Consider the following 27,492-nt stretch of genomic DNA (forward strand, 5'->3'; position numbering starts at 1 on the left):
TTTGGGGTCTCAAACAGGAGTGATTTTAGGGATGTGTTTCATTCTTTTTTAAACATTTCACTTCGCCCAGAGCATCAGGCATGTGTAGCACTATTCTGCTGTCCCTGTTTATTTCAACAGGAAATCTGTGCATGTAGGGCAGGGGTCGGCAACGTTCGGCACGCGGCTCGCCAGGGTAAGCACCCTAGCAGGTCGGCCCAGTTTATTTACCTGCTGACGCGGCAGGTTCGGCCGATCGCGGCCCCCACTGGCCGCGGTTCGCCATCCCGGGCCAATGGGGGCAGCGAGAAGCAGCACAAGCGAGGGATGTGCTGGCCGCGGCTTCCCGCCGCCCCCATTGGCCCAGGACGGCGAACCGCGGCCAATAGGGGCCGCGATCGGCCGAACCTGCCGCATCAGCAGGTACATAAACTGGCCCGGCCCGCTAGGGTGCTTATCCTGGCAAGCCGCATGCCAAACGTTGCCGACCCCTGATGTAGGGAGAGCGAAGCATCAGAGTTTGAAAGTTGGACAGCGAGACAGACTCATATGGCACCAAACCAAACATAATTTGCATGACATCAGGATTCTGGGGCTGTAAATAGGAGAGTCGGGGTGGAATGATCACTGGCATTTTTAAGCGTGTTGTCTAGACATGCTCTGAAAAGAGTTCTATGACACGGTTAAAATGACAGGAGTCTGTGTATGCTGTTGTTTGCAGCATTGGAGCTGCACTGGTTCTAGCCCAGCACTGGGAATTTGAAGAATGCTAGTGTAGATGCAGCCTCAAAGTACAATCTCTCTGTCAGTACAAGACATCCAGTTGTGTCACTACATAGGACAAAAGTAGATTGTAAAACTGATCCGTTTTTCTCTGTGGTTATGCATATTTCTGTTTTCCCCAATTTGTCATCATCGCCAGACCTCAAAGATGTATTTGCAGGGTTTCTATTGTATGAGATGCTTGGTTGTGTGCTCTGATGTGTGGTATAAAGCCCTCCGCATCTGAGAGTTTCAGGTCTAAGGTAGCAACATGAAGTTGAACTGAACATAGCCATCAGGTGAGCTTGCTGCTATGTTCACATCACCAGTGAAATCTGGAAGAGGGGTTGGATTGCAGAGCAGCAATTGGATGAGTTTGCTTGACTAAACAAGCCCAGCTTGTGTTTTATTTACACCCATTCTCACCTCCTGCATTTGACACATCCAACTGAAAAAAAGAGGCTAAAAAATAATAATAAGCAAACAGTTTTAACTGAACACCGGGATAATGACCCTGCTCAGTTTTGCCTTTCACGTTTTAATTGTACAACAATAATTTTGCAATAGGGTTGCCGATGGCAAACATGCAAAAGACATTAACTGTATTTATGTTTTGGATTATTAATGTGGCTGTTAAAATTCCTCCAGTTAGTTTTGATTGAATTGTTTTTTGTAGGTTTTTGTGCGATTCTGTCGTTTAATGGAGCGGTAAATAAGAATTTCTGATAATGAGCCCAAGCATCTGTCACAACAACCTGGTGCTGGTTATTAACATTTCCATTAACGGCAGGGTGGGCAGTGATAATATGGAAACCACACAGTTAGAACAAAATAAATAGTTGGTGTCAGGCTGAGTGGGTGTTAATTACTATTTTATTTTATAACCCTGGAAGGCGGGGGGGGGGGGTAGAGGAAGAGTCTGACTTATGAAGGTCATTCTCTCTAAAGAAAGAGCTCTCTAGAGGCACAGATAACCAGGGCTATCTTACTTGGGTGGTGAATATTTTATCACATCTGTTTACAATCTATAAATGGGCAGGGAGCTCAGACACTGTGGGCAAAGGCTGCAGTACCATCTGCTCATGCACAAGGAGAAGGTAGGAGTGGTATTGTTTTATGCCCTGCCCTCTACTTCCCATTTTGGGAACTCAAACAGGACATGTTTCGACATCTTTTCTGTATCAAGAACATGTGCTGTTTGTTAAGAGCTGCCATAGGCTAAGACAGCGGATCTAGAAAACAGACCATCCATGCCAGTCACTTGGGAAGATGTTCCACTTCCCCTGAGATGGATCACAGCAAAGGGAAAAGATTGCGTAACCCAGATGCGCACAAAGAGGAGAGATTAGTTTTCTGGTATGGTGCAATGCAAAGAAGGAGAAATGGCAAGCATGTGAAGAAATTACACATTCAGGCAGAAAGAGACAAAATTCCAGTCTGTGTTTATGTTTGAAGATACAATGAAATCAAAACTAAAAAGTATCAGAATCCATTTACTGTACAGAAAATATTACTTTAATTGGTTTGTTTCTAAAGTGCTCTGGAGATAATTGGAGAGACCCTAGCCACGCTCCTCTTGCTTTTTGTGTTTGCAGCCCCAATTGTCTGAGCCTCATGGCAGCAAACTCCAATAGCATAAACAGGACATTATGGTGACTCTTGCTAAGGAGAAAGATTGGGGAAACCTGAGCTACTTCTCTATATGTTTATCTTCACCAATTGGCCATTCAGGAAAGCAAAGTCACCGTTGAACATTTGCCTTTGAAGCTTAGATGGACACAAATAAGGAGATTTTTCTCTGCCATTTTCTTCTTAAAGAACTTCCTGCTGAACTGAGTATACTCAGCTGGTCTGTATGGGACGGAGAACACAGCCACCTCCAAGAGGCATAACTGATTCTCATTCCACACGCACTGCAAGTGTTTATCTGAGACTTCTCTGGGGTGTAAGATGGATTTAAAGCCGATTCTGTTTCTTAGCTCACTTATGGCATAAACAAAGCGACTAACCTGGTCACTCCATAAATGGAAAAGTACAACTTGGATATCAGTTTAGTTCTGCTTGTCACTATTAATTCTCCTTATTTCCTTATCTGACTCTCTCTCTCTCTAGCACCAGCAATGGCCCCACAGAACATCCAAGTAAATGCCCTTACTGCGAGCCAGCTAGAGATCACCTGGGACCCACCTCCTGTCGACAGCCAAAATGGGAACATACAAGGCTACAAGGCAATACCCGTTCCTACTGCTTTCATTATCTTACTTGGCTTCAGAATTACCTTTGCTGCACGAGGCAGACTAAAGCAATGCTCAGGCTACAGTAATGACCCTGGCATCATGTCCCAAAACCAGAGGGAGAGAGTATGAGACAGAGACAAAGAGAAGGGGGTATTAATGTTCAATGGAAATTCAGTGCATACAGAGAGTGGGGGAGCTCAGAGTATGCAGGCAACATGTCTGTTCCAAATACCAAAGGCACAGGAAAAGTCAGGGTGGGAACTGACAGCTGTTATGAGCCATCAGGAAATGGATAACTTTCTGCGAGCTGTAAGAATGAGCCATGTCAGATTTCAGAGAGTTTATTTCATTTCCTTATCTTTAACAAAATTAAACAGTAGTATTTATTGCACTTGGTTTGCGGAGACACAAGGCACGTGGCAGAACCATCTTGTTTTGTCTCTCCAGATGGGAGCGGACCCTTTGAGAGTGAAAGTGGGCAAGCCTACAAACGCTGGAGGCTGGCTTGAGTTCGGTGTCTGGCTCTGCCTTTCTCCGTGTATCTAGGTCTGCAAGTGAAGGAAAGCTGAGCTAGTGAGAGAGAATAATCTGGCATTACTTCTTGGCAGTAGCAAGCAATGTTATATATCAATTTATGTATATTCCCTCTTGTATGGGTATAGATAGTTCTAATAGCTTAGCTTGTAGAGCCAAGGTAGACTCTTCGCTCAGCCTGACTTTATGCCCTGGCCTGTTGTATAGTTGTCACTTCTAGGCCTGTCCACAAGCAGTGCTACCAATGGCTCTGGAGGTAGCCTACTGGAATCCTCATCTCTGGAGTTTAAATTGTATGGTTTCAGGATAAGAATTACATGGGAGAAAAGGGGGGTGGAGGGGAAGTACCTACATGAAAGCTAAAGAGAGACTTTTTCACTCTCTCCAGTAAGTTGTTAGAAGTTGGGCAGAAGACAACCTGAAAGATTAAAGGGTTTGCGATAAACACTTAATGGTAATGCTTTTGTGCTGGTACTTCTCAAAGGAGGTGGAGCTGTGTCCGAGACCAAGGAATTTCTTGTGTAGTTTGTAGCCCTACCAGAATGGGGGGGATAGCTCAGTGGTTTAATCATTGGCCTGCTAAAGCCAGGGTTGTGAGCTCAATCCTTGAGGGGGGCCACTTAGGGATCTGGGGCAAAATCAGTACTTGGTCCTGCTAATGAAGGCAGGGGGCTGGTCTTGATGACCTTTTGGGGTCCCTTCTAGTTCTATGAGATAGGTATATCTCCATATAAAATATAATGCCAGCACTAAGGGGCAACTCACACCTGAGAATGGTTTGGTACCTGGCCAATTATTGTTGTGTTCTGGAAGATCTTATATAATGTCATTAGGCCTTGTCACATTGTCTGAACTCTATTTTAAAAGACCTTTCTCAGGAAACTCTCTTTGAACCCAAGGGGAGTTTTCCTTAGTAAAAATAAAATAAGGACTTCAGAATTGGGCAAAGAGTGAATAATACTATTATACCCAATAACTGAATGGTCCAAAACTAAAACTGCCAACATCTTACTGGTCATGGGGAAACAAGAGTACCTGTTTTACAGCCTCCATCACATTGAGGCTGTAATCTGAGTGCAGGATTGACTTCAACAGCTCTCTGTTCTTAACAGATTTATTACTGGGAGATGGACATCCAGAATGACACTGAGAAAGTGAAGGTCCTTTTCCTCCCAGAGACAACAGTTCGGCTGAAAAATCTGACCAGCCACACCAAATATATGGTCTGCATATCTGCCTTCAATGCAGCAGGGGATGGACCAAGAAGCAGCCCCAGGCAGGGCAGGACACACCAGGCTGGTATGAGATTATTTTCCTTTTCCAAACTACAGTTTAACCTGTTTAGCGATTATGATCATATAACTGTTCATTCTGTGTGTGTCTAAGGAAACAAAATACAGAGCTATAGGTTGTGTTTTACATCTGATTGTTGGATAAATTATTACACTGTATTGTTATTATGGTTAGGCAAATATTTTGGATCAAATTAGAGTCAACCCTTTGGAAAGGGATTTCAGAATTGAAGCTGCAAAACGAACTAGAACAGGCTGGGATAGCAATAGAATCTCTGTCACAAACTGATCCAACAAAAGGTTATGGACCTGATTCTGATCTTACCACAGGAGTAAATTAGAAGTAACTCAGTTGAAGAGAGTAGAGATACACTCATAAAACCATGCGAGAGAAGAATCATAGAATATCAGGGTTGGAAGTGACCTCAGAAGGTCATCTAGTCCAACCCACTGCTCAAAGCAAGACCAATCCCCCTCTTTTTGTTTTTTGTTTTTTATTGGGCCCCTGGCATTATGTACAACCACAGTAAATAATATCTGTGCTGGAGATGCTGATCCCAGGGGAACACATATTCTATGGATGTTCCCTAGTCATTAAGTTCTTTGAGAGAGTGTGCACCAACAGCAGAATCCTTCTTAATGTCTTTCTGCCTCTGCACCTTCACTTTTTTGTCACTGGGGAAGACTGTACAATGCCCTCTGGGTTTCTTTGGGTCTCATTACTAGCCAAGAAACTGATATTCTGCAATGGGAGTCTACATCCCCATCCGAAACTGAAGATTGTTGCACAGGGTTGAGAATGAAATTCACCCCAGTGCAGAGAGCGCACACAAGGCACCATGCACCATTTAAACCCTCAGGGCCGGGCTGGCCTTGCTCCACCACGCAGTGGCAAAGGTCTGCAGCAGGCAGCACACAGTAACAGTCCCTATGCTCTGGGATAACAGAAAATGCCATCCACGTGCACAAGATTTGCAGGCCAACAACTCCATATCAGAAGTTTGGCTGCTTAGTCAAAGTGAGACCCAAGCGTGAAAGCATGGGAACGCTGATGTATGCACATAAGCTGGGGATTTGCATGCACACATACAAACCCAGGGCCGGCGCAACCCATTAAGTGACCTAGGCGGTCGCCTAGGGCACTACAATTTGGGGCGGCGACCGTGGTGGTATTTCAGAGGCGGGACCTTCCGCCACCTCTGTAGGGGGCGGCATTGCGGGGCAGGACCTTCCGCCGCCTAGGGCGGCAGAAAAGCTGGCGGCGCTCCTGTACAAACCGTATACTTGAGTACAGACCGACCTGCACATGCACTTTGGGCATATTGTGTGTTCAGTTTACATACAGCCACTTAACCACTTGGACCTGAAGCCCTAAACTTTTGATGTTTTTCCCTGACTCATTTTTATGTCTTACACTCCCCAAAAAGTTGTAGAAAAGGCATTCTCACCATCCTGGTGATGCAATCATTTGGAAATGAAGCTCTCCACTGTTCTCTTATGTCATTCCTTCTACATCTTTGTCATTTCCTCCTCTTATCCTGTTTAATTTCAGTTTTGCCATTTAGTGTCTGCTGATTTTAGAACACTTTGTATTTCCAATCGATTACAGGAAGACCTGATACTGTCGATAAATCCTGTTCTCCTCTTATTTCCTTTAGATTCATACTGGGTAATAAATACTGTTTCATAATATGTATATGAGGTTAAATATTCCTTCTGCAGTTGAGTGTCTTTGTAATCCTTTCAGCTCCCAGTGCTCCTAGCTTCCTGGCATTCTCAGAAATCACTTGCACTACACTCAATGTGTCTTGGGGAGAGCCGACGGCAGCCAATGGAATCCTGCAGGGTTATCGAGTGGTGTATGAGCCCTTGGCACCCATCCAGGGTAAGTAAGCCCCAAAGAACCTATATATTCAGGCTAGCGGGAAAAAACACCATCATGTCTTTTATCTCTGTCCAGCTTCCCATTCTTCTCCATGGAGTTTCTACATGTAGCTGTGACAATTTAGGAAAAGTGGCGGTACTCTTTATGAAATCGTTGTGAGTTTATGAACTCTCTGTAAGTATCTTTACCAACCTGCAAAATCCATTTTGAACGCAGGGCTAGTTGCCTCTCTGTCGTCTCTTTAGGTATGTCTACGCTGCGCACTAAGCCCAGGCTCCGACTCAGGTTTGAGCCCAAGCACCCCTTTCATCCACACACAAATCAATCTGGATGTCAAATCAATCGGGTCAGTGAGCACTGAGGACCCTGATCCTAGGGCCCTGCTAGGAAGGTGGGTCACAGCCCAAGTGCCTCTGGCTCTTGGGTCTAGTCCCTGTCATTTTGCAGCTCAAACTGCAGACCTGAATCAGCAGATCTGCATAGTGCAGTAATGATGTGTTAGCACGGCTGTGAGACCTGAGTTCGGGGATGGTAAGCCCAGGTTTACATTGCAGTGCAGATGCTCGAGCACAGACTTGGAATCACTGAGTTCACTTACTATTTTTATTATTTTATTGCAAGTATTATTTTGGTATAAATTTCTCCTGTTTTATTAAAGAAAGAGTAATGCTGTGTTTGGGTCCCGTGCACAGTCTGTCTGTTTTGTATACTACACCTGATCGTGTGCTCCTGAGAGAGTTAAACTGGAACCCAGAAGGTCTCTCACCTTTGGTGAGATTCAGGGAGAAGGTGTGTTTAAGCTGTGGGGGAGCTGCAGGGCCTGCTCTGGTTCCAGGGACTCGGCAGTGGATTTCATGGTCTAAACTCTCAGGAGTGGGTGTTTGATAGAAAATAGGCACCCTGAGAGTATGCCTAAGGACACCAAGACAAAGACAGTGTTCAGAGCTCTGTTCAGACTCCAGAGGCTGAAGACACATGGGATCCAATGGCTATGTCCCCTCACAGCAATCTGGTGAGTGGCCACGAGGGGGCGCCTGACTAAAGCTGTGACAGTAGCCGTGTGGACACAGGTGGCTGGGGCAACTGGGGATGTTCCTGCTTTGCTAAACCTCTCTGTAAGCTATATAACTGGAATACAGCTTTTTTCCATCTCTCTCATTCCCCTGCAAAGATGTATTCAGCGTGTTCTTGAGTGGCTTGAAAAGCCACTACACTGCCATTGTTACTCTCTGTGGCAGAATAGGAAACTCAACATATTAGTGTCCTGATTGTCTCCCTGCGCTTCATCCCAAAACTGCAGCGTAGGCCTTGCCACAGAATACCCCTCCCTGAGTCCCATTTGTGTTCCTGCTGGTAAACTATATCATTTGTATCATAAAACAAGGGTCGTATTGGCATCATGTATGTTCGTTTTCAGTGGTACCGTGACCACTTTAGAAGAGGAGAATGGCAGAGATTTAGTTGTATCTGTGTGTTTATACTGAGTTTTCAAATAGCATTTTTAAGCCAGCACTAGATATAATCCCACCTGACAACAATATGACAGTCACAAATGCGTTATTAATTTGCCAAAAGCTCAGCAGAGAAGGAACTGGCAATCTCTCTGAAAACAAATGTAAAATCATTCTAAAGATGAGTTAGAAAAGATTAAAAAGTTTAGGGAGGGAGTTATTAATATTTTTTATATTCCTAATTCATTTCCAGTAGTTCAATAGGATGTCTAGCTTTGGCAGAGTGACAGCGGGTCGAGTAATTTCAACCATTGCCAATCCATTTTAAACTTCTTTCAGAAGAAATAAGGATATCAATCACTAGCATTTGTTTCTGCTGTAAGGAATAAAGGATTTCTTACTAGCTGACTTTCCATGTCTTGTGCATGGGGAAAGTCGTACTCAGAAATGAAAGCAGGAGAATAAAAGCACTTTTACCCTTTATTGCTAGTAGAGTTACAGCATGAAGAGCTAATGCAGAATGGATGCATAATTCTGACCAGGAAATGTGGACGGGGCATAAAGGACATTCACATACTTTGGAGTTTTCCTGCTTCTTATTCTCTCATACATTAAACTTAAAGGGAATCCATCTTTTATGTGGAAATATTAGTGTTTCAAGTATTCTTGTCCGGTACTGAAATAATCCTTTCATGAAAGCAGTTGGGATTTCTCAGCAATCAACCAAATCTCGTGCTTCAGCATATAATCTGATTGCTTGTAGGGCCAGGAAGGAATTTCCCCCTTCCCTGCCCAACATCTACAGATTTGCACAGTTGGCAGCTGCATTACATGTGAAGGGATTGCCTTCTTCTGAAGCATCAGATTCTGGCTTCTGCTGGAGACAGGATATCGGACTATATTGATTACTGGTATGGCAAAAACTATGTGTCTGATCAGTTGCTGGTGATGGATGTCAGGGTAATGAGATATTATGCAGCTACCATTCCTGTGTACTGCGAAGAAGCACAAACTTGATGAACCTTCATGAAAAATATACCTGCTAAAAACTTCTAGAGCTACCCAAGTATTTAACCAGTTCAGAGGCCCTTGAATGAGCAATTCACAGAGTTCAGAGTTGCCCTCAGGATTCCAGCAAACTGGGATGGGTAAAGTCTAAGCTAAAAGCACCACCTAAAAGGTGGTCATCAGGGACCCACTTCATGTGCAGCTGGATGCTAGAGAGAACAGAAGGAGCTGCAAAGAGGACTGCAGCCTCAAATCCCCTTGATCCATCGGAACCCATTCCTTGTAGATGTGTTGTCCTCCTTTCGCTCACAGTTGGCCAAGAAAGAGAAGTTCATGCTCCAGTTTTGGAGAGCCCATTGCTGAAAATAAAAAGAAATGTGTGAGTCTGGGTACTCTGTTTCACAGTGTATCTGTAAAAATACTCTCTGGATTATCCTGAACTTCTGTTTCAGTATTTGTTGACTTCCCTTTTAACTAGTTGGCATGGATGGCAATTACAATGTAGGGGGAACAAGGAAAAATGAGACTCCAGTGTCACCCTCTCGTCTCCATATTTGATAGCAATAAATAATTTCCCCTTCCTCTGTTCTACTTCTCAGATCCCTCTCTCTCCTTGTGCATCTAGTTTAACCCACTCACCCTTATCTTCACCATTTTCTGCTCTTCCCTACCATGTCTGTTTGTGCTGTCTTCCCCTTCTCGGGCTGCCCCACTTGTACCCTGAATGCTACCAAATCCTCCTCCCTAAATCTGTTTTCTTTGTCTCCTCTTCCAACTCAGGATTTTGTGCCTTTTCTCGTAGGACTTGGAACAACCTGTCTCTTACTGTGCTCTAAGCACCATTTAAAACCGTCTTCCTACAGTGTCTTCTCTAGTGCTGTCTTCTCCCGATCATTCACATTTAGACATTTATAATGTTATGTTTTACCAATAACCGACAACAAAACTACCCTGGAGCCTTTTTTCACAGTTTAAGGGGGGGGAGGGGTGGAAAAGCTTGTTTGAAATTTCAGAGGTTCTTGCTTTTCAGCATTTTGTTGGATTATGTCTCCACATTTGTCACTGAGAAATTAAATAATATACCTAGATACGGAGAGAGAAGTTTTGCAGCTGAGAGCTTTTTCTCCTTTAAATAAGAAAGGGTTCTTTGAATAGGAAGTTGTAACTGGGATGAAATTTTGATCAAAAACCCTTTGGAAATTTTTTTTTAATTTAACTAATACAACTGCATCTTGAAAATGGATGTTAATTTGCATAAAATTTATATCAAAAACTAGAAATTCTATTCATAATGTATTTCCCTGAATACTGCAAAACTAGTACACTCCTCCTGACAGAGCAACCTGTCGTATTTGTCTGGAAAGGGCTACATACCTTTATTTCACTGGCAAATATTAAAAGGACATTGTCAACTCAGATTAGTCCCAAAATTTTGTAAATTTGTACAAAACGTAAGAAATGTTTCCATGTAATTATTTTAGAAAATTCCAGTGAAAACAGTTGTTTTCAAATAATCACTCCTCTGCAGTTTTTGCAACCTAAATAGGGCATCATTGAGAATCTGACTGTGAAATTGACTCTAAAGGTTAGTGAAAGAAACTGAATTGATTTTCATTGTTCTACGAGAGAGGAATGCACGTGAGAGAAAGTGTTGTGTAAAGAGTGAAAAGTAAATTGAATCCTTTAAATTCTTGCAGGCTTAATCCAAAGAGATGACAGTAACATAGTTAAAGAAATGTGTGTGTATAGAATATAGGGGTAAGGGTCTACAAATCACAGCACAGAAATTGCAGCGCTGGGGAAAGTGCCACTGAAGTCGTTTTAAGTCACATTTGCGCCGTCCTGATCCTGGGCTCCTCCAGGAGCGGGAGAGTCCCTCAGTGCAACTCAGACAACCTTGAGGATCTGTCTCAGCTATGACAACCTCCTGGGGCTGCCCTGTGGGTCGTAGTGCTGCCTGGAATCTCTTCAGTGCTGCATGCTACAGCGCCACCCCGACACATCATTCCCATGCCCAGTATTGCCCCTGGGTCCACCCCCTATGCCATGGCTTATGAGGAGGTCTTTGGAAGACAGCCGTATGTTTGTCCCCCACTTTGCCTCTACTGAGGGAATTCTTCCCAAGACCAAGCCATGACTTTTAGGGCCCCTTTATGCTACTCCAGTCCTTTTCCCCTGGCCTAAAGGGGCCTGAACAGGGGGGAGGATCTCACTGTCCCGTTAAATAATAATGCAGTTGATGAGATTCACCACTGCAGTGCACCTGGTGTGGTCATTTACTTCAGGGTAAAACACTACTGAGTCAGAAATGGTAACTGTTTACACCCATGGTGCACTCACTTCACACTTTTGTAAATGAAAGTACAAGGTGCAGGGCAAAGATGAATCTGGCATAGTATTTCTTTGCTTGGAATAGTGTTGCAAGGTACAGGGCAAAGAGACACCACACGGAGCAGCTCTGGCTTAGGAAGAGCTGTGTCGCTTGCAATCCCCTTCATTTACCACCTCCTTTTTTCCCTGTGTAATTAGTGAGGTTGCGTGCAGTCTCGTGGTAATTTCCCAGTTGTGTTGTAAGGTTTTTTTTCTTGTCAGTACCCACTTATCAAGCTTAAACTCTAATTATACTTATCTGTGCTGAAAATTGGCTATTATCACTACTTAAACTCCCACTAATTGTAAGAAATACTTTCTTAGCAAACTGTGAGATAATTTTACTTATCTAGACATGATAAGCTCTGCTCAATTGCTTTTTTGCATTGAGACTCTCTTATTTTCCATCTTGGCGCTACTCCAGGGGTGAGTAAGGTGGTGACTGTGGACATAAAAGGAAATTGGCAGCGCTGGTTAAAGGTCCGAGATCTCACCAAGGGGGTGACCTACCTATTCAGAGTGCAAGCCAGAACCATCACCTATGGACCCGAGCTACAAGCCAACATCACAGCTGGGCCAGCAGAGGGTAAGTGGAACCTTAGCGACATGCAACAGACCAGAGCCAATTACTTTAATTCAATCCAACAGCAGGGAGTCATACAGTGTATGCGCAAATACATTTCCAGTCCGAGGAAGAATTGAGTCACAAGGGCTCTAGGCATGATTTAGTGGGTTCGTAACACTCCATGAAAAACGTTTTTCCTTTTTTATGAAATCCAAAAAAAAACTGACTGCAAAAACCTGTGCAAATAAATTGAAAGACAAACCGACCAGCCAAGGGAATTCAAAGCTGTGCCTTGACAGCATGGTCCTGATTCTGATTGCACCGATCACACTCCTGATCCAGACCTGGATTAAGTTTCCTGGGTGCAAAACTGGTGAGAGTTCAGAAACATTCCCTCGTGTCTTTATGTTTTGGCTTACACACATGAATATACTCACCATATGCAAAGAGTGGGGAACAGCAGGCTTAACTTCAGACTCCCTGACTATTTGGTTTGTGCACAAGATTTTTTGTTGATAAACAGCTGATTCATTTTAATCATTACAGTTTACAGCAAGAAAAATTAGAGGTTTTACAATGATCTCTGGCTGACTGGTAGTCCTTAAAGCATCTGTGCAGTATTCATGCACGATTCTATTTTGTGTCTCCTGCCCTCTTAATCAAACAGAAGCTACCCTCCACCTCTCTCATTGCATCCTTCCCTTGTGATCTTATCTTTTGGAGGTGCTATATGATCATAAATAGCTCTCCTGTAATGTTTGTGCAACAGTTATAATGTTCTTGAAATACCTTCTGTACCATGTAAATGCGATGGTGATACATGATGCTGCAGTTTAACTCATCCTGATGCCCACATCACAGGCATTATAACTACTAGTCCAGTCAGATGTGCTAATGACATGGTATTGAATGACTGAACAGGCAGCATGTCTTTGCTGCTGATCTCTGAGTTTCCAGGGATGGTGCTGGGCTGACTTGGTAGGCAGGAATACCAGTGATAATATGCAGATGTTTGCAAGGGATGTAAGTGGTGAAAGTAACAGGGTTTTTTGTTTTTGTTTTTTTGTCTGCTTAGTTGATGTGAGTACCCCTGTAAAACCCAGCAACTGATATTTTAATCTGTGGTGCTCGAACCAGGGAAGATTTGGGCCAGCACCCCATTAAACTGGTTTACCCTGTGTATATGTTTAGCTTCTGTGTGTGGCTTTATGTGCATATTTCTGAAGATGTTAAAAGTGTAATGTGATCACTTCTCACACCCCCTGATGTTTGCTATTCTGGTCTGATCCCTTAGGGTCTCCTGGCTCCCCTCAAGAAATTCTGGCTACAAAATCTGCTTCTGGGCTAACTCTGCAGTGGACTGAGGGAGATTCAGGGGACAAACCCACAACTGGCTACATCATAGAGGCACGGCCATCAGGTAGGAGGAACTACTACTGAGAAAAAAAAATCTATAAAATGTGGACAGGATTTGGTGGTGGGAACTTGTTCCCTTTAGTCCACACCATAGTCCTAGCCACCGTGTAATAGTTTGGAAGAATTTATTTGTCCAGGAAGCAGAGTGATGGGACCTTTTAAAGAAAGATAAGAAAGACACAGCTTTTCTTTTCTAAATGCCCACCACCAAGTGTTTTTGACATAGTTTCTATTTTTGCCTTCTGTAAACATATTGCTATGTTAATTGTCATATTTCCTCCTGTTGGCAATAGTCACAGAAAATTGCCATGAGTACTGGGCCATTTTTCCTCAGATGTCACCAATAAAGCTGCCAGTTAAGGAACTAATATTATTTATAATTTAAAATAATGTACATGTATGCAGCTCATTTAATGCAGAAGGATCCTCAAGCACTTTGCCAACTCTATGTTTGAGGATCATAGAATATCAGGGTTGGAAAGGATCTCAGGAGGTTATCTAATCCAACCCCCTGCTCAAAGCAGGGCCAATCCCCAGACAGATTTTTACACTAGTTCCCTAAATTGCCCCCTCAAGGATTGAACTCATAACCTGGGGTTTAGCCAGCCAGCCAATGCTCAAACCACTGAGCTATCTCCCCCCCCCTCACAGAGCCACCACTGAAATACATCTCTTCTGGGCAGAATGCAACAGCTATCCTGTATCAGTAAGAAAACATGGCTTTTTGCAGTGGGCATACAGCATAACATCTCCAATTCATTCTACAGGAGGAATGCGATCAAGACAACAAAGTTATTACACCTGTACCCCGATATAACGCTGTCCTCGGGAGCCAAAAAATCTTACCGTGTTATAGGTGAAACCGCGTTATTTCGAACTTGCTTTGATCCACTGGAGTGCGCAGCCCCGCCCCCCCGGAGCGCTGCTTTACTGTGTTATATCCGAATTCGTGTTATATCGGGTCGCATTATGAGATAGAGGTGTATGTCATGGGATCTTTATTGACTATGGGTACATCTGCACTTGGAGATGGGGGTGTGATTCCCAGCTCAAGGAGACATCCCTATGCTAGCCCTAAAGTTAGAATGTAGCCACAACAGCACGACAGGCTAGCCTCCCCATATACATGCCTAGGGTCGCTGAAAGGCACGTACTAGCCATCCCTCTACTCACACTGATGTGGCTACATTTTGTTTTTAGTGCGCTAACTCAATGAGAGCTCACGTGGGTATGTCTCCTCAAGCCCCAAATTCCAAGTTTAGACACACCATATAAGGGGTCAAAGCCTCATTTTTGTATCTGCTCTGACAGATGGCACCTTCAGCGGTGTCATCATTTTAACTAATGCTGGACGTTAATTCAGACCTGTGCCAGAGGGAGGAGTGCCGCCGACGGAATTCCACTAAGGTTTTTCATTGGCACTCTCCCAGTACTGATTAGCTGTTGAGATCTGACCAGACCATAGACTGAATTATTGTGATCTTCTGCTCTAGGGATATAGGCTTCCCTCGTGCCTTTGACAGAATTCCAAGGTTCCACTGTGATTCCATTACCTTTTCCTAATTTCGAGAACTCAGCCTTGATAATGGTTTTCAAACAAAGCTCATAAAATGTGCACATTCTTCAGGGATTGGAGTGTCCAAGTTTAACAAGGCCTTACATGAACTGGGTTTGGGCCCTGCTGCTGCCTCAGTTTCTCTTTCTTGATCTTCCCAATAACTGCACCCAGACTTCTGTGAGTTGAGCAACAGCCCATCTTGGGTGGGGTGGTTTATTAAAACAGTGCAGTTCAAATGTCATATTAAACTAAAATGAATTACCTTCCACCCCCTCCATTGTCTCTTCAGCCCTTCACTGGTCTCACCAGTTCTTTCCACAACCCAGTTCCTGCTGCCTAGCATTTCCTCAAGCCAAGCCTCTTAAAGTTTTTGTTCCTGACCCCCACTGCAGGTAGTTCCAGCCAGGCCTTTTCCTCTGACTGGTAAGGAGAGCCTCTTTCCCACTCCTCTCTGACCTTGGTCCCCTCTGGATCCCCGCAATAGCCTCCTCGCAGATGTATCTCCCTGGTTACCCTTGTATCAAGACTTCAAATCCCAGCTCTCTCACCTCCCCAGCTCACTCAAGGCAAAGGAGCTATCAGACTTATCCCGGACTCTGGGCTTCTCTGAAGAGACCTTCCCTAGGTCTTTCTTAGTCCCTGGTTTCCCTCTGTCTAAGAGAACAGACCCACTCTTATTGGAAGCCTCATCCCCAGATTGCCATCATCAGATATTCAGTCACCTGACCCAACCACTGGCCCAAGCCCAAACTCATCAGCTAGGACCAGACAAGGCACAGGTGGAGCTAAGTCCAAAACCCTTAAAGGGCCCATCCTATAACACTCAGACAAAACAGTCATTGAAGCTTGGTAGCCAACGTTTACCAGTCCAGAAAAATGGCGCTCAATAAAACAAGAGTATTTGAGAGTGAGGCCTACATCCCACTACCTATCACCTACTAGCAAGAAAATGTTAAGTGCTGTGCTGAAAAAAGCATACATCAACTAGAGGAGATCCATTAGCTTCAACCTTTCTTTAAGATATCCTGGTGAACCCACTGTCACTCACATCTCGCTGAAGGTGGGAAACCCCGAGCTCTAATGTGTTCCCCTAACACTATGGAAACAAATTACGAGACTTCAGAAGGAGCATTTCCATGTAGCAGATAACACCGCAGTGCAACAGCTACACCACAACTCCCTCGCATTGCCGTGCGTGGCTCATCGTTTAAGTGAACGTTTTACGTGCACTGCCTAGGGATTCATAGAATGCTGTTGCTTTGTGTGCAGGGCCGGCTCCAAGGTTTTAGCCGCCCCAAGCAGCCAAAACAAAACAGAAAACAAACAAACAAACAAAAAGCCGCAATCGCGATCTGCGGCGGCAATTCGGCGGGAGGTCCTTCGCTTCCAGGCGGAGTGAAGGACCGTCCGCCAAATTGCCGCCGAATACCTGGACGTGTCGCCCCTCTCCGGAGCCGCCGCCCCAAGCACCTGCTTGAGAAGCTGGTGCCTGGAGCCGGCCCTGTTTGTGTGGAGAGAATGGTCCTTCCATGGCAGGCCTGAGCCTCATTAACTCATCCTGGCCCCATTCGACTGAGCCTGCAAACAAACAGGGGAGAGGTCTCTTAGTGCTCCTGCTCTCAGGACCTGATTGTTAAACCATTTAATTATTCCTCTGATTATTTTAATCCTATTCATACTGCTGTAGCACATGAACTGGCCATTTGTATGCTAGATTCCCGTTCTTAGTTCTGGCTGAAGCTGCAGAGAGCGTGAAATGTGATCCAAGTGAGGAGAGGGACTAATTGCAATGTTTGCTTATTTCATGCAGGCTTCAGCTTCCTTTAAATATCTCATTCTTCCTCATCTCTGCATGCAGGAATTTGCCATCTGAATTTAGAGCTCAGCAAAAGAAGGGGGCTAATTCCCGCTGCCAGTGCTGGTCATTTCAGAAAAACATCTTTTTTTAATATAATGCAAAGAAGCTGTTCCTGCCTTCTGGGTTGTTACTGAGCAGGTTGGAGAGACTTTTTTTTTCTGTTTCTAAACAATTGCTGTTTCAGAGAAGACGTGTGCCGTTCACATACAAAGCAAGAAAGGGGAGGTCTCCATCTTTCTGGGGCCAAGAACAGAAGCATCTAATAGGCAAATAAAAAGCTTTAACATGATGTCGATATTTAAACACCGTACCATTACCTTAGGGCTTTGGATCTCAGGTGGTCTCTATTATAGGCCTCATTACCCAAAACATTAACTGCTGTATCATCTCATTTTTCCTGCTGTAGCTCTGTGCCAGAGCTGCCTTCCACCAGGGAAGGAGGATGGCTTAGTGTAATAAACGTTGGCCTCTGCTCTGAGTTGCCACTTCGTCAGGTTGTTCTTTGCTCTGTTTCAAAGAGATCCTTCTGTCCTGCTGCTTTTTCTTTTTATATACACAGGTAAGGGTATTTATCCTGCCTCTCTGCTGTTCCCCTGGATCTATGTCAGGTGACCAGCCTGCCTACCTCCTCCACATCTACCATATAATTCAGACACTGGCACAGAACAGACAAAGCAACGTCTTTTCAGAGATGTCAGGGCAAGTGGGAGAATGTTCAGAAAAACAGAGGTCTCTCCCGACCTGCCTCCGTTCTGTGGCAGGAGAAACAGATTCCAGCTCAGTTCCTCCTGCATTGAAGTAAATGCCACTGGGAAGTCTCTGGCACTCTCACAGTAAACATCACCTAGGCTTCGGCTAGGCCACTTGTGTAGTGTGTATCAGATCATGCCCTCTTCTTTTACGTGCAGAGAACAGGTAGAGAATGGCAAACCTGTCCAAATGGCCCTAATTTTACCACAGGGAAGAGAGTGGAGTTAAGTGGCTTTATCTGCATTCTGCAACACTGTGGCATCCCGTGTGCTTCCCCTCCATGTGGCTGGAGACCTGTGACTGGTGAGGAGAGAGGTCTGGCCTGGGGAGCACCACTTTGCATAGAGTTGTCCCCCTCCAAGCCCACAGCTTTCCTCATGGATAATGTTGCGGACTCCCCCGCCCCTCCCCAACATCACTGGCCTCCCAAAAGGGGGGATTTCTGCATGGTTCCGGAGGGATCCATGCTGCCACGGATGTGTGGAGGGAATGGTATAGAGGCACTGTGCCTTAATGCCTATGTTGGCCTGCTGCGGATGCCCTGAGATCTGTGGTATTTCCTTGCAGATCACAGGATATCTCCAGGGTAGGCAGGCCATGGATTTGCCTGCTTTGTGGGACAGATACCCCATGCCCAGGACAGGATGATGCAAAGTTTCCCGGCGCTGACCTGGTTTTTCCCTGTAGGAGGGCATGGCTTAACCCTATAGTAGGAAAATGCATTTAAACATGCTTCCAGTTATCATGGTTTCTAATATGGGCCAAATACGCCCCAAATAGCCATAACGCCTATATTTAGGACATAGACAAATCAGGCAAATATTGTATTTTGTCCTCAAAATTACTCTCCCGAGAGGGCAGACATTTTCAGGAAGAACCATTCTCCTCAACGTGGGGGGTTTCCCTCCCCTAGATGGCTGAGACACTTTGTTTCCCAGAGCCCTGAGGACTGATCTCTCTCCAGCTCTTCTCTGGTCTCTTGGGTAATGTTTCTTTTTTTTTCATTTTCTATTTATTTTTAAATAAATAAGTAAATTTTGTGTTTAACATGGACACAAACCAGCAAAATTCAGTAAATTCAAAGTGAAGGGTGCAGCTGCATCTCTGGCTCCTGCCATGGGGCCTTTCATTTGCTCCTGCTTCCGAACTGCGTGCAGTGACAGTTTGTCAGCCTTCACTTTCCATTCTTGTCCTTTTGTTAGTTGGCATCATAACCCAAACCTTTCCCTTGACTCAAGAAATTAACATTTTAATCTTGTCACTGATGAACACTGACCAAGTACAGGAGGCCCTAACGATCAGGAGTTTCTATTCTTGTAAATCTCCTGATGTCTGATTACTAGTAAGTTTTACAACACAGCTCTCCAATTACACAAAGAGAGAAAAGCTAGTGCTTCAGAAATGAATAATTGACAGGTTTCCATCTAGCCCCAGCTCCAGCATGGCTGTCATTTGTCACCTAGCCTGTCTTATAAGAACCAGAAGCCTCTGTTACTGACTGACAGTTTTATGCAGCATAGAGACCCTGATTAATTGTCCATGATATCAAGCTTTCATGTTGGTGTGGCGTCTGTTCGAACACCTGCAGTGCACAACATTGCTCACCGCTTCAGAGGAATAAATTGTGTGCGTAGCCCAGGCTCAACATGGTGATAGGTAGGAGTGGTTAGTGTCTTCTAGCGTGATTAGAGCCTTCTCGCCACACACAGGCGCATGCCTCTCAACTCTGATGGAGAAATTGAAGCTGGAAGATAGAGATCAGATTCTTGTGTCAGCAGGAAATGAGGCTGGGCCTTGATGCGGTGTAGCATTTATAAAAACAGGAAGCAAAAAAGGATTTATTTTTCAAAGGAACTCTCCCTTTTGTGTCATATATTTACCCCTCCTATCAGATTCCGCGTACCCAATGAAAGGTAATATGAATTGAAGGAATGGGCAGATGTTATTGAGGCAAAAGCAATTGAGAGCAATATGCCTGCATCCCCATTGCCAGCTGTGCTGAATCTCACAGTACGTTAAACAGGAATTGAGTGGGAACGGCTAGACTTGCATCTGTTTTGGCGGGGTGTTAATCAGTGGTGCAAACTTTGCTTCTCTCAGTGGTTTCTCTGTACTGATACACTGTTGAGATATTAGTTTTCGGCATGCAAATCTTTCCTCACCATGACCTGTGTGGGAAATGTTGTGTACAATATGCTAATGATTTTCCACTTAATACAGAAGACAATCTTCCCCTCCCCCTCCGCCCACTTAGGTGTCTCACTAATGAATTCTCTCTCAGATGAGCTGCTGACATTGGATAGCAAAGTTTGCCATGAAAATAAGATGTCTTTTTAGCCTAACTGTGCAAAACAGGCAGACCCAAGTATTCCTGTCAGGAACAGGACAAAGTCTTGTCGGCCGGGTCTTAGTCTTGCAAATCCAAAGGACTGGATTGTGCCTGGTGCGTGCATGTGTTGTGCAACGGAGAGGGAACAAGGAGCCTTCCTCCACATCCCTGCCTGCAGTGCATGGGTCAGCCCAACTGCAGTCCTTCCTAGCATTGCGCAGCTCTGCATGGGCTGGTTTCCTATTGGGCACAATCTGGCCCAAACCAAGGGTAGTTGGAATCTGGGTTCCATTTCACACAAGTCCCCAAAGTTTGGATTGAGGGATGTGAGGAAAATGGCTCCATTTTGGCCCAGCTTCAGGAGGCGATCCCCTTAGGATTGGAGCTGAATGTGAGCCAAAAGTGGTGGTCAGAGCAACTGGAATTCCTCTGATACAGTGGTTCTCTGAAGAAATGCCCACCAGCAAACTTCCATGGATAACTTGATATAAAATACAGCTGTGTCTTCTCTTCGCCACCCTCCCCAGCATAGCCCTGGGGCAGGACAGAGGCAGAAATGCCACTATCAGTCCTCAGGGAGTAATTTCCCCTTGGATGCAGGCTGCACTGTGAGGTTGACTTTACAGCTCTCTGCAGCAGTTTTGCTGAATTTAGCACACTGTCTATACAAATGATTTCCTGGACTATTTTAAGAACAACAGCGAGAGAGTGGTAGGTTTGTTCCTGTTGAAATTAGTGTTGGGAAAATTGTTATTTATTCTGTTATTTTTTTCCACCCCCTAAGCAATTTGCGGTGCAAATGAATTGCTTTTAAACCAAATCACAGTGGGCTGAAATTCTGTATCAATATTTACAAATGTGTTTCTGAAAACTCATTCAGTTCTTGCAATTATGACAATATTTTATAGAATCAGATGCAGGATCTAGTGTCAGTGATTGCAGCAAACACTCTTTGAAAATGTATCCACACTCCACCCACTTCAAGTAAAAAACATTCCAACCTTTTATATTACATTGTTAGCTTTGCATAGTGAAAATAATCTCGCTTTACACTGCCCTATATATGGGAAGTCAATATTTTATCTTCTGTTTTACACACATTGTAAAAAATGTAATTCATAACAATGGTACATTATGATAACTTCATTAAACTCTGAAAATGCTGGTGAATAATGTATTGGTCTGAATTTTAAACATGACAGAAAATTTACCTATTCGTTAGTATTTCTCCAATGTGGACAGAATAATAAAATCTTCAGCCTCCTTGTTCAGTCCACTTGGGACTGCCAATCATCTTGATCAGAACAGATGCAGTTTGGGGGACACGCAGCGCATTACAAATTAGTATTTACTTATGGCAAAATTAAAACATTCACATGGAAGTGCACCTACAGCATAAATCATTCAGTTCTGCCCATTATTTCCTGTTGCAAAGGAATAGGCTAAGGGCCAAATTCTGCTTTCACTTACACTGGCGTAACTCTGGAATAACTACAATGACTTCAATGGACTTGTGCTAAAGTAAATCTAGAGTAAGTGAGAACAGATTCTGCTTCTGACATTGCAGCACCAGAACATGACACCAATGATAATGCTGCGGGCTTTTACTTTACTATTATACTGGTGGTGCCTCTTGTCAGAAGAAATCATGGACGTGATAGACTCTCAGAGCAGAGGGCTTTCTTTCAGTGCAAGCATCTCGTACACTGTATTTGTGCAGACTTTGTCTTTCTATTTTTATATTGTCATTAAGACATACTGGGGGGAAATGGAAATTAATTACTAAAAATGTTAAAATAAAATGAATAGTCATTGGGCCAGGTCCTTGAAGCCATGCCAGTTTACATCAGTTGGGGATCTGACCCATTGTCCTCAGCACTGCAGCTTGGATGCTCCTGTGGCAATAAGCATTACTCCCACACACGCAAATGGTGCCTATATTTCATCAGTGGGAAGTCAATGGAAGTGGTACGTTTGCCGATCATCTCTGGAAAATAGGCCACTTAGCCTGATGTTAGGGTCCCAAGTTCAAAATTGTTGGCCAGAGTTTTTAATCACAGTTGTAATTTTTTATCCTACCACTCGCAGTGACTATCTTGTTGAAAATGACATCTTTTCATTGTAGATATGAGAATATGACCTGTGTCATAGGAAAACAGTGTCATACACACTCTGGATGATATAAATATTAATATGGCTATTGAATATCTAGATTATCTAATTGTGAACATAAGAACATAAGAACAGCCGTACTGGGTCAGACCAAAGGTCTGTCCAGCCCAGTATCCTGTCTACCGACAGTGGCTAATGCCAGGTGCCCCAGAGGGAGTGGACCTAACAGGCAATGATCAAGTGATCTCTCTCCTGCCATCCATCTCCACCCTCTGACAAACAGAGTCTAGAGACACCATTCCTTACCCATCCTGGCTAATAGCCATTAATGGACTTAACCTCCATGAATTTATCCAGTTCTCTTTTAAACACTGTTATAGTCCTAGCCTTCATAACCTCCTTAGGCAAGGAGTTCCACAAGTTGACTGTGCGCTGTGTGAAGAAGAACTTCCTTTTATTTGTTTTAAACCTCCTGCCTATTAGTTTCATTTGGTGACCCCTAGTTCTTGTATTATGGGAATAAGTAAATAACTTTTCCTTATCTACTTTCTCCACATCACTCATAATTTTATATATCTCTATCTTATCCCCCCTTAGTCTCCTCTTTTCCAAGCTGAAAAGTCCTGGGGCATAGAACAGGGAGGGTTTCATCACACTCCAAGTTCTATCTGTAAGTTTCACCCATGTGAAGGTTTCATGTTTGGATCCTGACATCATGTAAAAGCAGTCACAACCTAGAATGACTGTGGCTCAATAGCCTACCACATTGGTTTGATTTATTTGCTGTGTTGGACAGCAGTAGTTCAGGTAGGCATGGAAATTGCCTCATGTTGAAACACATGATTAATAGCAACTCATTTCCATGGAACAGGGGAAAGAGTGCACAGTAATAACGCTAATGATGCTCTTCTTTTGTACGTGTGCTGCTTTCCTAGATGAAGGACTGTGGGATACATTTGTGAAGGACATCCCCCGCAGCGCTACCTCCTACACAGTCGGCCTGGACAAGCTAAAACAGGGGGTGAGCTATGAATTCCGAGTGATTGCAGTAAATGAGTTTGGCTATGGAGAACCAAGCATCCCATCTACAGCAGTATCAGGTAATCATGCATTCTGTATTATACTTTCCCCACTAGGCTTCCTTTGTGGGGAAAGAGAAGAGAGAAAACCAGAGCCAACAGTTAAAATAAAGCACTGAGGCCCTGCTTAAAAAACTGCTATGTTCCTTTATGCCATGAAACCCCATTGAACTCCTGTTAAAACCAGAATGATGCAATGATGAATCAGATACTGATTTTACAGTGGGCCTTTCTCTCGAGGGAAACCATTTTGTTCAAAAACAGGTGCCTACCACTTTAATATTTGCTGAAGAAACTCCCCCAGGAGTTTGCATGTAAATTAGCATGTATTGCAACATGACTATACAGTTTGTGATTTGTTTGCTTTTTCCCTCTCCTCAATTTCCTTTCTGTTTCTTCTCTTCACCTGGGCCCATTCCCTCCCCAGTCTCCTGGGACTGAGAGGGGACATGATAGCAGTTTTCAGGTATCTAAAAGGGTGTCATAAGGAGAAGGGAGAGAACTTGTTCACCTTAGCCTCTAAGGATAGAACCAGAAACAATGGGTTTAAACTGCAGCAAGGGAGGTCTAGGTTGGACATTAGGAAAAAGTTCCTAACTGTCAGGGTGGTTAAACACTGGAACAAATTGCCTAGGGAGGTTGTGGAATCTCCGTCTCTGGAGATATTTAAGAGTAGGTTAGATAAATGTCTATCAGGGATGGTCTAGACAGTATTTGGTCCTGCCATGCGGGCAGGGAACTGGACTCGATGACCTCTCGAGGTCCCTTCCAGTCCTATAATCTATGAATCTATATTTCTGTGTTATTTTGTATATATCGCTCTCAAAAATGTGCTAGGTGCAATTTACTGGCAGAGTAAACTGTGTCCTTCCGCTGTATCCTTCTGCTGGCAAGTCAAATTCTCTAAGGGCCCTACCCAAATTGCACTGACCTCAATGGAAAGACTTCCATCACAGCATCAGGCCTAAGTCTGTATGGATTGGATTGTTGATGTTCTTCACACACCTTCCTGCCAGCTCTGTTGTGGTTATCTCCAGTGTGTAGAGATGTGGCCTGAACACCCTTCAGAAATCTCTTTGAACTCAGAGTTCAAGACTTGTCAGAAGGAGAGTGATGGTACTTTGAGAGGTAAACTAGGCTGACGCTTGCTATATTCCATTGGTATCCCCGCAGCTGGAGTTTGGTGGCCTGTTGCTGAAGCAGGAGAAACTGCCCTGGTTACGGCCTTGCACAGGTGTCTTCTTACCCTTGCTTCCTCCTTCCAAGCTGCTTTTAGGCAAACTGTTAAAATGGCTTTGTGATTCAAAATTCTGGAGTTTCCTGTGGGCCTGGCAGTGCCAGTATCTGAAGTAGGACTTATCTCTTTGCTCCTGGGATAAAGAGCACATATACCCCTCAACTGTTGTACAACAGAAAGGGAAAGTAAATGGTACTATTGCTGTTGCTGTTGTGTTCATTCTCTTCTTTGTCCCTGTGCAACTAACCACTTAGCCCCTAAGAATTACCTCTGGATTTCCGCGTGAACTGTCTCATTGCATTCCTCTCCAAGCGCAAGGGAGAAGGAGAACCCACTTCACATATTAGAGTGTTTCTCCATTCTGTAGTTTCACACAAAATCTAAAGGGACGTTCTGTAGTTGGAATCACGTCAGCCCCGCCGTCCTCTCTTCCCATTAGCAATTGTTTCCTCAAAGGAACTCATAGAGTTTCCCATTTGTATGTTCTCCCCTTGAGCAGAATTATTTAGTTCACTTTCTTTTGATGCTCTAAAGTTTATCTCAAATTGTAGCCCGAAAGAAAGAAGTTTCTATTGAGATTCACAGGCATAAAAGCTGTAAAGCATTACAGGCTAGCACAGCTGGATGGTCCATTCAGCACCCAGCCTGGCCTGCATCACTTGCCTTTTTGGCTTCATTGGTCCGTGCTGGCCTCCCAGCAGAGGGGAGATGGCAACCGCTTTTCACTGCTACAGAATTCCCAATGCCCTGGGATGAATCAGGTCCCCCACATCATAAGGCTCATAACACGGCTGAGTTTAAATCCAAGGAATCTGGGCAGTAAAGTGCTCTTCACAGCCGTAGGAAAGCTAGGAGAGGCGTGTGGCTCAGTGGCTTGGGTTCAACTATGGCTTTGGTCCCAATTGAAATAGGTTTCCCGGAATCAGCCATTTGAGCAGGTATTTCTCTGTCTCGCTAACTGCAATGTGGTTATGCACAATTGATGATCTATGCCCTAGTGGGAATGCTGCCCCTCATGGCTGAGATGCCCTGAAAAAGGGGATGACTGGAAAGGAATAATAATTATAATAATAATAGTTACCATTTTTAACCAAGGATCTCAAAGCACTTTATAAAGACGAGTAAATGTCATTTACCTATTTTGCAGCTGGGGAAACTGAGGCATGGTTGGAGTTAAGATGGGCCACATCGAATGTGTGGGTAGGAATAGAACCAAACTCTCTGAATAGCCGGGATGCTGCTGGTCAGGATGGTTTAAACTGACAGCGGGTGAGGGGTAGAGCTAGAATAACAGGGATGTTGAGAGTTTGGGTTGAGGTGCATTGACCCTGGAGAGTGCTTGGACGTTACCCACAGGTACCAACTGCATCCCTTGCGAGTGCTGTTGGGTGATGTTCCTCCAAGTGAAGTGACATTTGTGGTGAGTCAGCAGGGCTCTGTTTGGATCCAGGACTGGAGTATCAGAGGCCGGGGAAACCTGGGCACTTTGGAATCGCTGTGGGGGAGAAATAGGCACAGCACCTTCCTCTGGCACTAATCCAGCCTCTTAGCCACGCCCTTTCCTGAGAACTGACAGGGGTACAGATCTCAATGGGAAAAAGGCAGGGAGATGCTAACGGGGCTTAAGGGAGGAATGTGTAGGAATTGTTATTAGGTGGAAGGGTCCTAAACCTTTGTTTATTCTCTCTGTAGCCCAAATGGAAACCCCTTTCTACGAAGAGTGGTGGTTCCTGCTAGTGATGGCTCTGTCTAGTCTCATCCTCATCCTGTTAGTGGTGTTTGCGTTGGTCCTGCATGGCCAGAGCAAGAAATACAAGAACTGCAGCACAGGTGAGATAGTGGCTCCATTTCAGTCCCTCCCATGCCACGGATGTTCTTTTTCCATTTGAACCAGTGACTCTGGCAGCATGAAATCTCTCGCTCTATGTGTTTCTTTGGGTGGAGCAACCAATCAGATCTCGTTGATATCTAATCTGGGAGAAATAGCTTGTACTTTTCCATGGGTACACCCCGTATACATATTTGGGTGGAGGGATGTATTTACAAAGTGTGGAGGGTGCTGGGAGTAGATAATATCTCATCGATGATAAATGGTGTATGTGGGTACCCCATGTCTCACCTCTGTTCGTTAGTGCTACAGTTGTCATGGCAGTGTGGTCGCGTGGCTGACCTGAATTGCTGGACTTTAAGGCACAATCTGAGCCCCAGGCCTCTTAATTTGCCTTTAGGAGTGTTTTTTTGACAGTCACCTTTCTCACAGAAAACAGGAACAGCTGGTCCATCACTAGGAATGTTTAAATATTCCCCTTTCAAATCCCAGATCTCTGGCCGTGGAGCTTTTAAAATCATTTTTGCCTTTTCCCCTTTAGTAACTTGAGTTCTGGCAATGTTGCTAGTGTGCATGTTTCTCCGAAACCCAGGAGTGAACTATTTTAATTCTCTGGTGCCAATCAGACTAATCAACAGGAGCGGGCAGTGGAAGTCCCAGCTCTCCTGATGCTGAGGGGTTAATAGAATACAGGGATGTGGAAAGAACCTCCCACTTCCCCTGGCAGTGTTCAGTTGTTCAGCCCAAAGAAAGATTTATTTTTTCCTGTATAAATTCACTTCTAACAAGTGTTAGTAAATCAGATTTTATCCCCACGGGATTTAAAATGTATGAATGCCATGGCATTTTACCAAGCTAATACTATTACGGATTCCTATGCATGGCACATAGAAAATCTCTCATCTTCCTACTTGTGCTCTACATTTGGAGGACAGACATGAAAAGACAGTTCTGACCTGCACCTTCTGATATCCATGTTCACACTGGGCCTTAATGTAACATTGTAATTGAAGCTGAGGATAAAATACCTGTCTACAGCAGACTGGCAATATGACACCAGCCTTTCTGCCCAAGACACCAGCAGAGCTCAGACCTGTGGAATTACACACTATAAGCATAGGAAAAAATCTCTTGCTGTGTCTTCCTCTCTTCTCCCCCACCGCCCTCCGTCCCCCGTCTTTTGTCTTTGTTCTTTACTTCCATTAAGAGCTCTTTAATGACCTAAAAATCAAAAAGGAATCA

General features: G+C 44.3%; 1 protein-coding gene across 3 annotated transcripts in view; it reads left to right on the top strand.

Annotated features, from left to right (window-relative positions):
* SDK1 (sidekick cell adhesion molecule 1) overlaps positions 1 to 27,492 on the top strand; it is a 672,364-nt gene that overhangs the window by 628,058 nt on the left and 16,814 nt on the right. For all 3 annotated transcript variants that reach the window (XM_065560139.1, XM_042853129.2, XM_065560140.1), the window contains 7 exons: positions 2,854 to 2,969; positions 4,625 to 4,811; positions 6,552 to 6,689; positions 11,943 to 12,104; positions 13,378 to 13,503; positions 23,042 to 23,206; positions 26,115 to 26,252. In XM_065560139.1, coding sequence (XP_065416211.1) covers positions 2,854 to 2,969; positions 4,625 to 4,811; positions 6,552 to 6,689; positions 11,943 to 12,104; positions 13,378 to 13,503; positions 23,042 to 23,206; positions 26,115 to 26,252 — 1,032 coding nt within the window. The remainder of the gene's footprint in view (positions 1 to 2,853; positions 2,970 to 4,624; positions 4,812 to 6,551; positions 6,690 to 11,942; positions 12,105 to 13,377; positions 13,504 to 23,041; positions 23,207 to 26,114; positions 26,253 to 27,492) is intronic.

Source organism: Chrysemys picta, chromosome 10 (assembly GCF_011386835.1).
Source record: "Chrysemys picta bellii isolate R12L10 chromosome 10, ASM1138683v2, whole genome shotgun sequence".
Classification (NCBI taxonomy): Eukaryota; Metazoa; Chordata; order Testudines; family Emydidae; genus Chrysemys; species Chrysemys picta.